Here is a 14333-nt window from a genome sequence, read left to right as displayed (position 1 = left end):
TTAATTGTTTAACAAAATGGTCTTTGTCAAAATGATAGGAGTCTTGTATTTTTAGATGGTTATTTAGTTTAGTTTCAAATTTTGTATGAAGCAGAAGAAATTGATTTCAAGTAAAAGAAAACATTTCAATTTGGGAAGTTTGGATTGAGGAGGGAAAGAAATGTTATTTAAAAAAAGTCATTTTCGTTTAAAATATTTTTGATAAAAAGAATTCTAATTAAATAAAATTTTGAAGGTTATTCTCAAACATACTTCAATTTTTTTTTTTTTTCAAAATAGTGATAGTAAAAAGTTGAAGCAAAGACAACCTAAATTGAAAAGTTTTCAAAGAAAAATAAGGATCTGACGCTAACAAACATTTTGGCAGTCATATAAATAAAAGGAAAACGTAAACCAACTACTTCATGTATGCGACCCCTCCCCTTCTCCATCACCATTAAACATGTTCTTATTTCATGTTTGACAGAGGATACGTTTTTTTTTTTAATTTATTAAATTGAAAATTGAAAATTTACATACCTATTTCATATTTTATAAAAATTAATTATTTTGGATCTTATTTAAACACCACTTTACATTACTACAAAATTGAGTTTATTTGACGCTGTTCACACAAGATTTTAGAAGAAATTTAATTAGTGGAATTAAATTTTATATATTGATTGATATAGTGGATACAATTTCTAATATCTACTCCTTTGATTCCCTCTCACATACAATTTAAACTTAGAACTTTTTTATCTTCGATCTTCAGGAAGTTGTAGTTGCAAGTTAATTCGAGCTTCAATCTTCTGGAATTCAAGGAAAGTTTGGTCTTCCAAGTATTCGATCTTTTAGAAGGATGATCTCGAGGTTGATAATAACTTGCACGTCTTGAGAGTCTTAAGAAGTTTTTGTCTTCAATTCTTTAGAGCTTCGATTATTCCTTCAACAAAAGATCCCTAAAATGAATGGGAATGTCTCTATGCATAGAGAATCTTTATGGGCTTTAGGTGGGATTGGACTCATTTGCTTGTTGGGCGGGCTTAGGCTTGGGCCCATCTACTTGTTGGGTTTGGGCTTGAGTCTATTTTCTTGACAGGCTTGGATCCATTTGTTTGGTGGTCTCGGGTCAATTATTTCTTTGGCCCAATTTTTCTTCAGTGGTTTGAACTAGGTTGGATATGAGAAAACTTGACTACCCAAATCCAATCAAATTATAACCATCTCAATTTTACTGGGATGACGTGACGTGATTTAATTGGCCAAAATTTCTTGTTCAACAGACACTTTCCAATGCGTCAAATAATCCAGTATCATGAATAAGGGAGGTTCACTTGACAGTTTTTAAGCTTCAAGTATAATTATATTTAACAGGTAAAAAACGTCAAATATATAAGATTTCTTGACAGTTTTAATGTGTCAAGTAATTTGGTGTCAAGAATAAAGAGTTTTTTTTTTTTACAGTTTTTTCGTGTCAAGTGAAATTATAGTTGATTTTATGAACATTAAGTATGCAAGGTTTGTAGACATCTTCTACATATCAAGAAATTTGTCTACTCTTGACACGCTTTGCATGTGAATTTTTTTTTTTTTTAAAATTTTCAAATGAAAGACATATATTTTAAAGTATCCATATAATTTATCTTGCACCTGTTTTGAAGTCTAATAACATTAAAATACACGTTAATTAAACAATTGAAATCAATTCGAACTTTCTATCAAAGAAATTGCATATATACATATCAATGAACCATACATATATAAGTTGGTCATTACATACTTAATTACAATATATATGTGCAGCCCAAACTTCTAACAATACCCTAAACTTTCCATCTAGGCTATGTCGATATTAACAAAATATATGTGTAACCAAAACATGTACCATATCAAAATTTATCTTTCACCTATATTCAATATCAACAAAATATCAATAAAACTAGTTCACCTATAGCCAGTGTCAACAAAACTTTATCTATCTAACCCAAAAGAACTTAGCTAAAGAGAAAGGTGAGAAAGAGAAAGAAGATAGGAAAAAAGATAAGAAAATAGAAGACAGATAAGAAAAAAAAGACAAGAATGAAGTAGAAGACAAGGACGGAAGAAAGGAGAAGAAGAAATAAGAAAAAAAGACAAGGATGAAGTAGAAGACAAGAAGGGAAGAAAGGAGAAGAAGAAAGAGAATGGAAATGTACAAAGACGGGGGGCTCAGTTATAACCCGTAGGGAACTTGAGATAGAAGAACCGAATAACTTTCATTTTACATTATTGGAAGCTTCCTTAATTTGCTCAACTAAACTTAACTATTTCGTTTAGCTTAAAAAACCATATGAAACTTCTCAATTGACATCTATTAGAAAAATGGTTTAAGGTTCATTAATGTATAGGTGTTTTTAGGTTAGAGCATTATGTTTGGATGATTCAAAAGGACATGGATTGATTTTTTTTAAATAACCTCTTATATGACTATTATTTTAATTGTAATTTCGAGGAAATCATTTTGGAGGTGTCAGGACTATATTCCAAAATACCATATCATAATCATTTTGTTAAGAAATAACATATTGGTGCTATTTAAATTGTCTCAATCTCATGATAGATAGTTTTCCCATATATCTTATTCTTTATTTGAAATTTAAGACATATATTTAGAGGGAAAATAATGTCTGCACATGATTTCTTTATAACAAAAGAAGACATTCAAGGCTCGAGATCGCAGATATCATAATGGAGACAAGTGTGATAGAGAGTCAAAGAGTTTCTTTTTCGTTCCTAATTTTTCTCTTTAGTTTTCCTTACGCACTTTGTCGAGAATAGGTCATGGTTTTTTTTCCTTTTCTATGTGTATATTGAGTTGGGATGAACTCAACTTAATTTGGCCATTGATGTGTTTGTTTGGCATTTTTATATGTTGTAATTTAGAGAGTAATTTATGTTAGAATAAATGGTTATTGTTCGTGTTTCTTCATGAATGGATGCATCATTTTATAAAAACTAATAACTATTTGTGTTTCTTCATAAATGGATGCATCATGAGTGGATGCATCACTTCATGGAAAGCGTATTATAGAAAAAGAACACGACTTTTTGAATAGTCACGAATAAGTCTATAAATACGGTCCTTTTTTATTTGGTTTAATAATCATTTGTCTTCTTCCAAAACGATTTTCTCTCCACTATCCAAAATCTTCACGTTCGGTAGATTTACAAAGTTTTATTTGCCGATCTTCTAGACGGAGTGTTACTTTTAGAAGAAAGGGGATCTGTTCTATCTTGGGATACAATTACTTTCAAAACTTAAGCACTAGAGTAAGTAAATTAGTCTTAAGGAGACAATGTGAATTCGTAGGGCTCAGATCTATATTACATATATATTTTCTTATTTTGTTGTATTGGTAATTTTCATAACAATTTATACACTCCAACAACCTGCAGGTTCATTATTTTTGTGCCAGCTTATTGCTTTTAGTCTATTTGCCAAAGACGAATGAGTATTGCTTGATGTAAGTTTAGGTTGGGAAGGTAAAATTTGAATTATTATTGGAAATTGAAAGGAATGTCTACTGATAAAACTTGCAAGAATATTGAGGGTTTAGGGAGAGAATCAATTGAGTTTGGGAGAAAAAAACATTAATTTTTTTTTTTTTTTAGCTTATAACTTTGCATGCTAGAATATATAAACAGATTATAGCAGTCGTTTAATCGATTAATCAATTTTGTGTCACAATTAAAGAAAGCATGGTTAATTTATAAATTTTCTCCCCTCTTCAAATATTGTCCCAAATGTATTGAGATTAAGCCGACCTTGATAAATGAAATTAGCTTAGTCATTTGAAAGAATGAACTATGGAAATTACAGAAACAACCATTACGAAATTTCCTCACAAATTGTTTGAAAGCGTTGATACCTATAGATTTACTCTAAATCTCACAAACGACTTTTAATTAAGAGAAGAAACCTATTCTCTTACAAAACTCAAGATCATATATACGAGGGAAAAATATTATTGATTTTTTGAAACTCACTTTCTTTATAAACTTTAATTTTCTTCGATTGATTTGATCTTTTTTCTTTTTGCTTAAAAATGAGGGAAATGTAAACCTTTTATATAGTACTCGAGAGATACTTCCTAAAAAACATAAAATAAATGAATACATATATGCATTTCACTTGTGTACTTGAACAAATCTAGAAATAATGCATGTATCTTGAAATTAGAAATTTATCTAGAAATGTGTTACCCATAATGTATCTAGCTAATTAATTTCTAACCGTGTGACCATATGTTTCATTTTAAATCATTAAAAAACATATATCTTAAAAAATATATTTAGGTACATCTTAGGATGGATTTAATCATTATCCAACTTTTTAAGTGCATACAGAAATAAAATAATGGATTTAATCATTACCCAACTTTTTAAGTCCAGCAAATTAAACTGTACCTAAGTATTAAAATTTTTTGGATTGGAACAACGTATATAGAATGGGTACAATCAACTTTTAATTATCTTAGTCCCAATGATATAACAGTCTATTTAGTAGAATCAATAATCAAAAGTGTGATATTATCCAATATGACATTCTTTTTGTCATAGGCAAACTATACTTTTGATGACATAAGTTTGAAAATAAAAACCCTTATCCATTAAAACTTGGGATTTACAACATTGCATTGGGTTTACATATATTAGCTCAAGTAGAAGTACATGGAACACTCATTCAATAATTAAGCTTTAACAGGCTGTGTAGTAAGACCAAATCCTAATGGGAAAAGAGGATCATAATGTGCATCACCAAAATTCATCGGCAATTGATCAACACTCTTAAACCAAGTCTGTGAAAGCTTTCCGGTGAACCCATAATCTCCAAATAACACATCGCTAATGCCTTTGCCTTCAGTTCCTGGAAGCCATGCAGCAACAAGTGCATCAATTGAATCAATATAAGGCTGAATTACTACTGGTCTTCCTGAGATTACTACAACTACACATTTCACTGCTCCACAAACATTTTTGATTGTTTCTGGACCAGGCTCAGGAATTGTCAAGTTCAAGCTATCACCATTGGTTTCTGCATATGGATGTTCTCCAACCACCACAATGGCATAAGAAAACTGGTGTGTTTTGAGGAATTCTGCATTTGGATTATTGTCAAATACAACTTCTGTTTCGGGATCAACTGTGTCTTTTATTGCTGTAAGAACGGTTGTACCTACGAAAAAGGATCGAGGTTATTGTAGATGACAAAACTATTGACCAATATGTAATGTGGTAAAATTTCACAGGCTATTAGTGTGTCACTAAGTGTCTATCGATCTCTATTATGAAATTTTACTATATATTTGATAAGAAAGCCTATAATAAAGAATATGCTACTAAATAATTTGCATACCACTGGTAAGGTTGTTGCCAGTAAGTCCTTGCCATTCGATAGTCCAACCACCACATTGATTTCCAAGGTCATTTGCATGGGTGCCAGCAACAAGTATCTTTGGTGCTTTCTTTGGGAGGGGCAACAGTGGTTGGTTGGGCAATTTTCCATTCTTCAATAACACCAAAGATTTTCTGACAGCTTCTCTGGCTAGTTCTCTATGCTCCTGTATATTTGTAAAAGAAATAAACCATAAAAAAATGTGTAGTATATTACACAGAATCAAAGATATATATCACAGTACAGAATCATTATTAAGTACCTGTTTACCAATCTCATTAACCAAGCTTAAATCAGCTAACGGGTTCTCAAATAAACCCATGACAAATTTGACTCTCAATATTCTCTTCACTGCATCATCAATTCGACTAATAGGAATTGCGTTATTTTTTACCAAATAGGTAAGAGCATCGATGAACTCTGTGTAGTTGTATGGCACCATAATCTGTCACAAATTATGTATATTGTTTTAAATGACAAAATTGACACTGAAAAATGTTTATCCATTATAGTACAATGATAAATATGAAAGTAATTGAAATATAATGTGAATACTAACCATGTCAACACCAGCATTGACGCTTGCCAAAATGGAATATGTATAGTTAGCATGAGGTGGACTTGTAATCTTATCAATACCTTGCCAATCTGAGATTACAAAACCCTAAAAGAAAAAACCAACAAAAATATCTTATAAGTTTAAACAATACATGTGAAAATATATGTATACCAATGACGACTATATAAGAGTATAAATTTAATTTACCTTAAAATGAAGGGTGTTCTTGAGAAAATCAGTAACAAGCTTCTTGTTTGCATGCATCTTCTCTCCATTGACACTTGAATAAGAAACCATAATGGTTGCAACTCCTTTGATTATTGAGTTATAGTAAGCTGGCATATGAATGCTAAATAATCCATGGCCATCTATTACTGTGTTGTTCTCATTGATACCCTTTGTTGTTCCACCATCTCCCACAAAGTGCTTTGCACATGCTGCTACATTGTTTCTAAAATACACAAATATACGAGGAGAAACTAGACGTTGTAAGCAAGGATTATTGAAATATTCGTGGATATATATCCACAAATCGAAGGGTTCGATATATAGGGATCATCATCGTCAATGAATATATCCAACATTTATTGATAAATATGGAAATATATCAAATCTCTTAGACCAAATATAAGTTAGAATTTTGTTAAGAACTCACTTTCCAGCGACATAAGGAACACCCTTGCGAATATTAGATGGGAGGTCTCCTTGTAAACCTGGGATGATCTCAGTCATAGCTTGGACAATCTTATGGTCTTCACCATAGCTTTCGTAACAACGACCCCATCGTGGATCTCTGCAAACCTAATTAAGAAAATAGTAATTATAATGAGTAACAATTTGAAAGATAATCACCAACTATATGTAGCAAGAATTTTTAAAATATTGTAAATATAACGAAGTAAACTGCTTTAGTTGATACACCTTCGCGTTTATATCAGTGATAACTGATAGACTTGTATAGTTTATCAATGATAGACCACGATATAGGCCAATGAAAAATCTATTAGTGATAGTATGATATAAACTTTGGTATGATTTGTTTAATTACGAAATGAAATACTAGAAGAGAAAAAATAGTTACTGCTATGCAAGGTGCGAAAGCATAAGGAATCCCAGTAGCTCTAACTTCAAGGGCAGTAGCAACCCCAATCCTTTTAACAAGTTGAGGATCCCTGTTTAATCCAGAAAACGTTCGTCTTAATTAGGAACTAAAAGTTACAACAATTGGAGTTTAGGAGCTAAAAGTTGAACTCCTAATTAATATACTTGTATTTATCCTACCTCGTAGCTCCAAGACCAATATTGTGAGGGAAGATTGTTGCATTATAGACATTGTTGTGACCATGTACAGCATCAATTCCATATATCATAGGAATTCCAAGCCTAGTTGACAAAGCCCCTTCTTGAATTTTGTTAACCATATGGACCCAAGTCTTGGCTGAAGCGTTCTTTGATGGAACACTGCCTCCACCACTCAATACACTCCCTAGAAAATAAGATGCCATTTTCATTTATTTTAGTGTCTTTTTGTACATGTTGAACCAATTAATATATTCTATTTTCAAAACATAAAATTATTTTACACGAAAAAATTATTCAAAACATTTATTAAATATAACAAAATATCACAGTTAGTTCACGATCGATCGGATAGTTAGTTAAATTATGCTATACTTGTAAATATTTTATGGTTCCTTTTATTACATTTGAAAAAAATCCATAAATGTAAAAAGAGAAATAAAGAAAGATCTATACCGATGAAATATTTTCTCATAACGTCCATAGAAGCATTAGCCCTTTCAATTTGCACCATTTGGCCTATTTTTTCCTCAAGAGTCATTCGACCGAATAAGTCCTTGATGCGAACATTTAAAGGTTGTTTGGGGTCCTTATACTTTAAGTATTCAGCTTTGGCCAATGTTTCAGAGAAACAAAGTACCAAAAGTCCAACAAAAGTGATGAGAACTGATCTTGCCATCTTGGCTTCATTAAGAAAAACCAACCAAAAGAAAAAGTAATTAGATTGAATGCTAGGCTTTATTTACTTCGATTTACATTTTATCACTTAACTTAGAAACTTTATTTCAAGATTTTTTTTAAAAGAAAATTTTAAGTTCTTTTAAAGACATTGCAAGTTTTAAAACCTTTAATAGGGAGAGGGTATGTGTAACGAATTTGTCAACTCCGTTGAGATATTCCTATAGTACATCTACTGATCTCTGCTTTTTCGTACTTTTTCCTGTTAAAAAGGTGATAAAAATTTGACAGGTGAGAAATGAATAAATGAGAGAAATAATGTAAAATAATTAATGTTCAAGAACAAATAGTTAGAAACCACTTACTGAGGAAGAAGAAAAAGAGGATCGAATCGAACACAAACCCAATTCCTATATACAGATCTATATATTATTAATTTGTTCTTCGATCCTGATTCGGATCGAAAAAGGGAGATGGTTTGATTATGCATGTGAAAGTTTTCAGTATTTAAACAAGAAAAAGTTGGTTATATATAGTTATTTACTATTTTTGTTATTACATCTAAAATTTGGATATTATTGAATGAGTGGTTTTTGTTTTCTTTTCAATTTTTACTTATTTTGATCCGTTCAAACTTAATTTTAGGAACACTTCTTATCGCAAGACAAAGGATAGATTTTGTCAATTGCATTATCACGATATATTGCATATATTTTTTTTTTTTTTTGAAAAAGATACATGTGTTACAATATCAAAAGAATTGTTATAGAAGCAAGGAAGTACAACAAAAAGGTCTTGAGAGCAACCCGGGTGTCAACCTAGTTGAGATATTGCATATTTTTTAGAAAAGATTTTGTTGTAAAGGTTTAATTTTTAAATATATTACTTTCGTCTCTCTTTTTTTTTCGAAAAAGGATATGATGGGTCAGTAGATGCATCTGTGCATCTCCACTAGGTGGACACCCCCATAACACCCTCATCATTCCCGCTTCATTAGTATATGAAAGAGATATATGAGAAGCAAGAAAGAGACCCAACAAAAATACCATCAATGGGCTAGAGGCAAGTTCAAGATGCAAGAAAATTGAAAAGCGCTAAATATTTAGAGTGATAGAACTAGCATTATAGTTTGAAAATAGTGATGATTTAGTGGCACAAAAACCCAAAAGAGCACAAATATCCTCCCATATGTTGATAGTAGAGCTCTTCTTTCCCTTGAAAATACGATTGTTTCTTTCCAACCAAATATCCCAAAGCACACCCGATAAGGTATTAAATTTGATGATACCCTTTTTTCTTTTCTGATTCATCATGCACATCTCAGAACACAAAGAAGAGACATCTTGGTGTTGTGATTTCCATAAAATGAGCCTTTCAACCTTTGCCCAAAGCACTTTTGTAAAGGAGCAGCTAATGAAAATATGATCAAGGTCTTCAGAGCTGTTATGGCATAAGATGCACCAATTCGGATTCTGATGTAGATTTGTAATTTTTCTTTGAAGAACCTCAGTAGTGTTTAAGCATTTATGAATAAGAGACCAAATGAAAAATCTACATCTTTTGGGAATTTTAGATTTCCACAGTTGATTGAAAATGTCACTGCTGATATTTATATGCTGGCTTTGATTTCTAATAAAATTTCTTTTAATAGAAGCAATGGTGAAGCTGCCATTGGAGGTTAATTTCTAGATGGGCAAATCAATACCTCGTCCAAAATTTAGATGAGGAAGTTCTTGTTTAATTTCCTCCCATTATTGAATTTTATTGTTGCGCAAAGGTCTTCTAGGAGGAAAGTCCTAATTTGAGGAAACAGAGTTCCAAGCATCTTTGATAGATCCATCTGGGGTTGAAATAGTCGTGGTCTAACAGAAGTTGACATTATGAATAGGAAGAGGAGATATGGAATGTGAACCACGAAGAGCCATCTTAACATCTTCATCACTCTGATTACAGTGCTTAGAAACAGAGACAAGAGTAACAGAATCTGGATTTATAAGAATAGTAGTCTCATTAACGAGATCACAGCTCCTTTAATATGCTCATAATTACCCATATCTTTACGGATTGCCATTACAACAAGAACAACACCTTTGGCCACTAAAATTAACCCTTTTTAAGGACGTTGGCCACTTCGCGTCGTCTCGGGTACATGGCGACAGCTTGGCGACTCCACTAGGGACTTGAGGTTCCACCTCGAGAGTTATTTAGCCTTTTCTTTGTCTTGATTTTGTATATTGATTTTATTGTTTTATTTTCTTTTAATGTGTTGATTGTTTGTTTTACACACAATCACAAGCCTCCTACCTACACTCTACCCTATAAGATTAGAAATAAGGATGGATTAGCGTTGACCTTTAAAGAGCTTATGCTTTCGTGCATGCACATAAAAAGTTCTAACTCAATTTGGTCATGCAATCGTGTGCGACTGTTGTGATCAAATTGGGGGCCTTTTATCCTTTCGGACTTATATTCAGCTTCACTCATTATGATTCACATATCATGTCAACTCATATGTTTTAGATTATTCTCACTCACTAGTACAAGCCCTCTACTCGGATTGTACTTGTAATGACCCAACTTCTTATACTAAGTCAAGGTCATTACTAGATTAAAAGATAAATAAAATTTCTTAAATTAAAAATAGAAAATAAAAGAAAACCTCAAATTACTCATTAAAATCCTAAACAAATGTATGTAGACATAAATTTAAATAAAATCCTAACTCGGGCCTTATCTAGTTTTAAAAGGAGAAAGTTAATAAAAACAAATACATAAATACTGAAATCTGAACAAATAACATAAGGCGGAAGCAAAAGTGTTCCCTATGGTTCGCCACAGTCACTTCTTGTCATTCGCCAGCTTCCCTCTGCCCTTACCTCTACCTCTACCTGTAAAATTAAACAAGAAAGAGCGAGTATAAAAATATACTCAGTAAAGGACCCACTACTAGCCCCCCTAGGTGCCTGTTAACTTCCTATTAGAGTCCTGTAAAGTGATACCCCTAAACTGGCACGTTCCTGAACACGTACGATCTGTGATCCCGTAGGAACATCTGTGGTCTTCGGTGAACCCAAAGGAACACCTAGGACAAATTGGTCTTTAGTATACCTGGGGGAAAATACTAAGACAATCGAGCTTTGAGTGATCCCGTCGAATCACTTATAATCATGTCTATATCATACTGGACTGGTGATCCCGTCGGACTACACAGTCATAAAAAGGTGGTGATCCCAAGGGACACCCATGTGGTTACGACTCTAATAGCTAAAGCTAACAACACAGCTTATCCATAGCATGTAACATAATATACATCATCATAAATATGGCATGAGTATCGATCATATCATTCTTAATCAAACATCATCATAAAAAACATAACACAGTCGTCATCATCAATATACTACCAGTTATAAACATAATATCAGTCATCATCATCAATCACCCATATAATGACAGTCATTATCAATAGCATCAAGTTATGCATTTTAGCTACCATCAATGCATAATTATAATTACATGCGGTCTCTTAAATTCAATTCGAAGATCTAGTAGGAGAATCTCTTACCTGGAGATTAGCTTAACCTAAAATTATCATTACAGTCATAGTCAAGTTTTCCAACAGTCAAGTCCTAAACAACAAGGGAGCCCAATAACTAAAATAAATAAATTAATTAACAGTCGCTTAAGGATTAAAATTCCAATTATTTCAACTTACCCAAAGTTGAGGTCGAATCCGATTTACCCTTAGTTTAGGAAAATTCTATGGCACAACTCCCAATTGATCTATTATGAAAAAATAATCTAATTTAATCTAAAATTCAATTATTTAGGGTCCAAAATTAATCTTTGTTGGGAACTAACCAAAATCCAATCAAACTTACCAAAAATAGGCTAGGTGGCTCAAATGGCTTGGTCAAAAGGGTGCTCGGCTCGATTGGAGGCAGAAAATGGCTTGCGAATGCAGGGGCAGCTTGAGTAAGGATTGGCTCGGCGGCTGGAGAAGCGGTTCGCACACGCGCCCACAGCTGAGAGACGACTCGACCCGAAAACACGTGTGCAGCTAAAGGGAAACGGCTGCATGACTCGACAGCTTCGTGCGTGGCTTGCAGAAGCGATTGGCGCGCGCGGCTGAAGGACGATTGACAGAAAGCAACGAAACGCAACAGGGAGTTGTGGCGGACAGCTGGCAAAACACGAAGACAGCTCGACGACGGTGGCTACTTGGCAGACAACGCGGCGGTACACCCAATTGCGGAACAAAGACAGACACTTGTGATGGAGCTCGACAAAAATGATCGAAGAACTCGGTGGCCGAAGAGAAGTTGACGGCGGACAAAGATGGTGACTGTGATGGGCGACGACTGCAAGGAGCTAGGGTTTTTTTTCTCAAGGAAGAAGAAGATGAATAGGGTTTCCACGTTCTCCAAGGTTATTTAATATAATAATAAATTATTATTATTTTTCTTTTTCTTTTCCTTCTTTTCCCAAATAAACCAACCATATCTTCTCTCACTTCATTTAAAACCCATCAAAACCTCTTTTAAATCAATTATTCTCTCTCTCTCCAATCACATCACTTTATCTTCCCAAAAATATAATAACCTTAAATAATTACATTATCTTTATAATATAATTATTTTATTCTTAAATTCAATTAATTATATACCCAAACATATAATTAATTAAAATTCATTCAAAGAATAACATTTATCTTTAAATAATTGTATTATCCTTAATATAATTATTTTAACTTCACAATCAATTAATTATACAAACAAATGTACAATTAATCAAATTTCCATGAATACAACAATTGGATATTTTTCCAAAAATATCTAATAAATTTGAATTTCTACAAAACAAATATTTTCACAATTAAGTAACACCCAAAAATTTAAAATTTAACTTAAGATAATTACAAATAAATTACCTTAAATTTGGGGTGTTGCAGTACCTGTAGGATTAGATTCGAGAATGTAGTAGTGTTTGACCTTCCCCATATACAAATGACTCCCGAACTCAACTCTAGTTTTTTTCCAGACTATTTTTTTATTTTATTTAAAATTATTTACTTTATTTTAGTTAATTTAGCTAATTTTTTTAGTTAATCCCCTTTAGTGTTGCCATACTAGTCCAACAAAATGAACCTTTCAAAAGTATAGAGACCAAAATAAACAAAGACGAATAATGTTGCACTCAGGATAAGACTTTCTCTCTCTACAATGAAGAACTACAATGACCCCTCCACTTTCGGCGACGACATCATCAATCATTAGCAGCCGTTTGGTCTTCTCCAAATACTATCAACAACCTAAATCCATCTCCTTTAATATAGCCATTGAATGCAATCATAAAGCAAATCTACAAATCTCCTAAGGTATCCCTTCACTCTTTACTCAAACTATCGTTTTGTTTCCTCTTACTGTGCAAAAATATCTCTTGGTAAAGCTCTTTCCCATTCATTCACGATTGAGAAAAAAGACTTTGTCCTTGCATTGGACAAGAGAACAAGGGATACGAAATTATTGTTGACAGAAATGGGACCCTATAAGTCCTTTTCAATTACAATTTCTCATGAGCCATTGGAGTGGCTTGAAAAAACCTTTAAAACTTTGTTGGACTCCACGTACAACTTGCTTTTACCTTGAGAAGAGGTTTGCTGAATATGTATTGTGGGTCCAAAAAGACTTACAACAGAAAAGGATATATTGCTAAGGTCTTCAGAGTAGACGACAGAGGTAGAAGATGTTGCATTCTTGTTCCTCAAGGTACAGACAAAGGGGGCTGGGAATCTTTCCAAAATCTACTGAATATGAAAAGCGACTTGATAACAAGAAAGCGTCCTGTTCAAGCTCAGCCTAGCAAGAGCACATGTAATTCACCAACCTGGTCTTCATCATCAGATTTTGAAAGCCCAAGGAGATCTTATGCGGACGTTTTACAATAGAAAAATTTGTCTGACTCAAAAACATCTCTCTCAGAGAAAGAAAATGTGTTTGAAATAGAGCAATAAGAGGAGGATACTTTCAGTTAGGAACATTCAGTGGTGCTAATTCGAAGGTGCTTTCACGACGATTGGTATAAACTTACAAGAAAGCTCAGTGAACAGTTAGACTCTGACATCACTTACAAGCCATTTCATGCCGATAAGGCTCTCCTCATTCTGAAAGATGTTGAGCAGGTGAATCTCCTCTGTAGAAATAAAGGATGGAGTACAATGGATAGATTTTATGTGAAATTTGAAAAATGGGATCAAGCTTTACATGCAACTACGAAACTTATCCCTAGTTATGGGGGATGGAAGAGATTCAGAGGAATTCCGTTGCATGCTTGGAAACAGAGTACTTTCAAACAAATTAGAGAAGCGTGTGGAGGTTCCTT

The 14333-nt window shown here is 33.0% G+C and overlaps 1 protein-coding gene across 1 annotated transcript; it reads right to left on the bottom strand.

Annotated features, from left to right (window-relative positions):
* Positions 1-4607: 4607 nt before the first annotated feature.
* Positions 4608-8434, bottom strand: LOC103502704 (uncharacterized). Its single transcript, XM_017047794.2, has 11 exons — positions 8318-8434; positions 8120-8214; positions 7731-7958; positions 7257-7461; positions 7057-7147; positions 6631-6776; positions 6183-6426; positions 5976-6080; positions 5679-5861; positions 5378-5582; positions 4608-5197 (listed from the first exon to the last, which is right to left on the bottom strand). Exons 3-11 carry the CDS (start codon positions 7951-7953, stop codon positions 4713-4715), a joined length of 1887 nt encoding a protein of 628 aa, XP_016903283.2. The 5' UTR covers positions 7954-7958; positions 8120-8214; positions 8318-8434; the 3' UTR covers positions 4608-4712.
* Between the last annotated feature and the right edge of the window lie 5899 nt (positions 8435-14333).

This window comes from Cucumis melo, chromosome 4 (genome assembly GCF_025177605.1).
Source record: "Cucumis melo cultivar AY chromosome 4, USDA_Cmelo_AY_1.0, whole genome shotgun sequence".
Lineage (NCBI taxonomy): Eukaryota > Viridiplantae > Streptophyta > Magnoliopsida > Cucurbitales > Cucurbitaceae > Cucumis > Cucumis melo.
The sequence above is the reverse complement of the archived record's forward strand: the minus strand, read 5'-3'. Positions and strand labels throughout refer to the sequence as shown.

What these genes read in the sequence shown, in the direction of transcription:
- LOC103502704 (XM_017047794.2), bottom strand. Translation starts at nt 7,953, where the DNA reads ATGGCAAGATCAGTTCTCATCACTTTTGTTGGACTTTTGGTACTTTGT. An exon ending in TATGAGAAAATATTTCATCG is followed by an intron (nt 7,462 to 7,730) that starts GTATAGATCTTT and finishes CTTATTTTCTAG; the next exon opens with GGAGTGTATTGAGTGGTGGA. An exon ending in TCAATGCTGGTGTTGACATG is followed by an intron (nt 5,862 to 5,975) that starts GTTAGTATTCAC and finishes AATTTGTGACAG; the next exon opens with ATTATGGTGCCATACAACTA.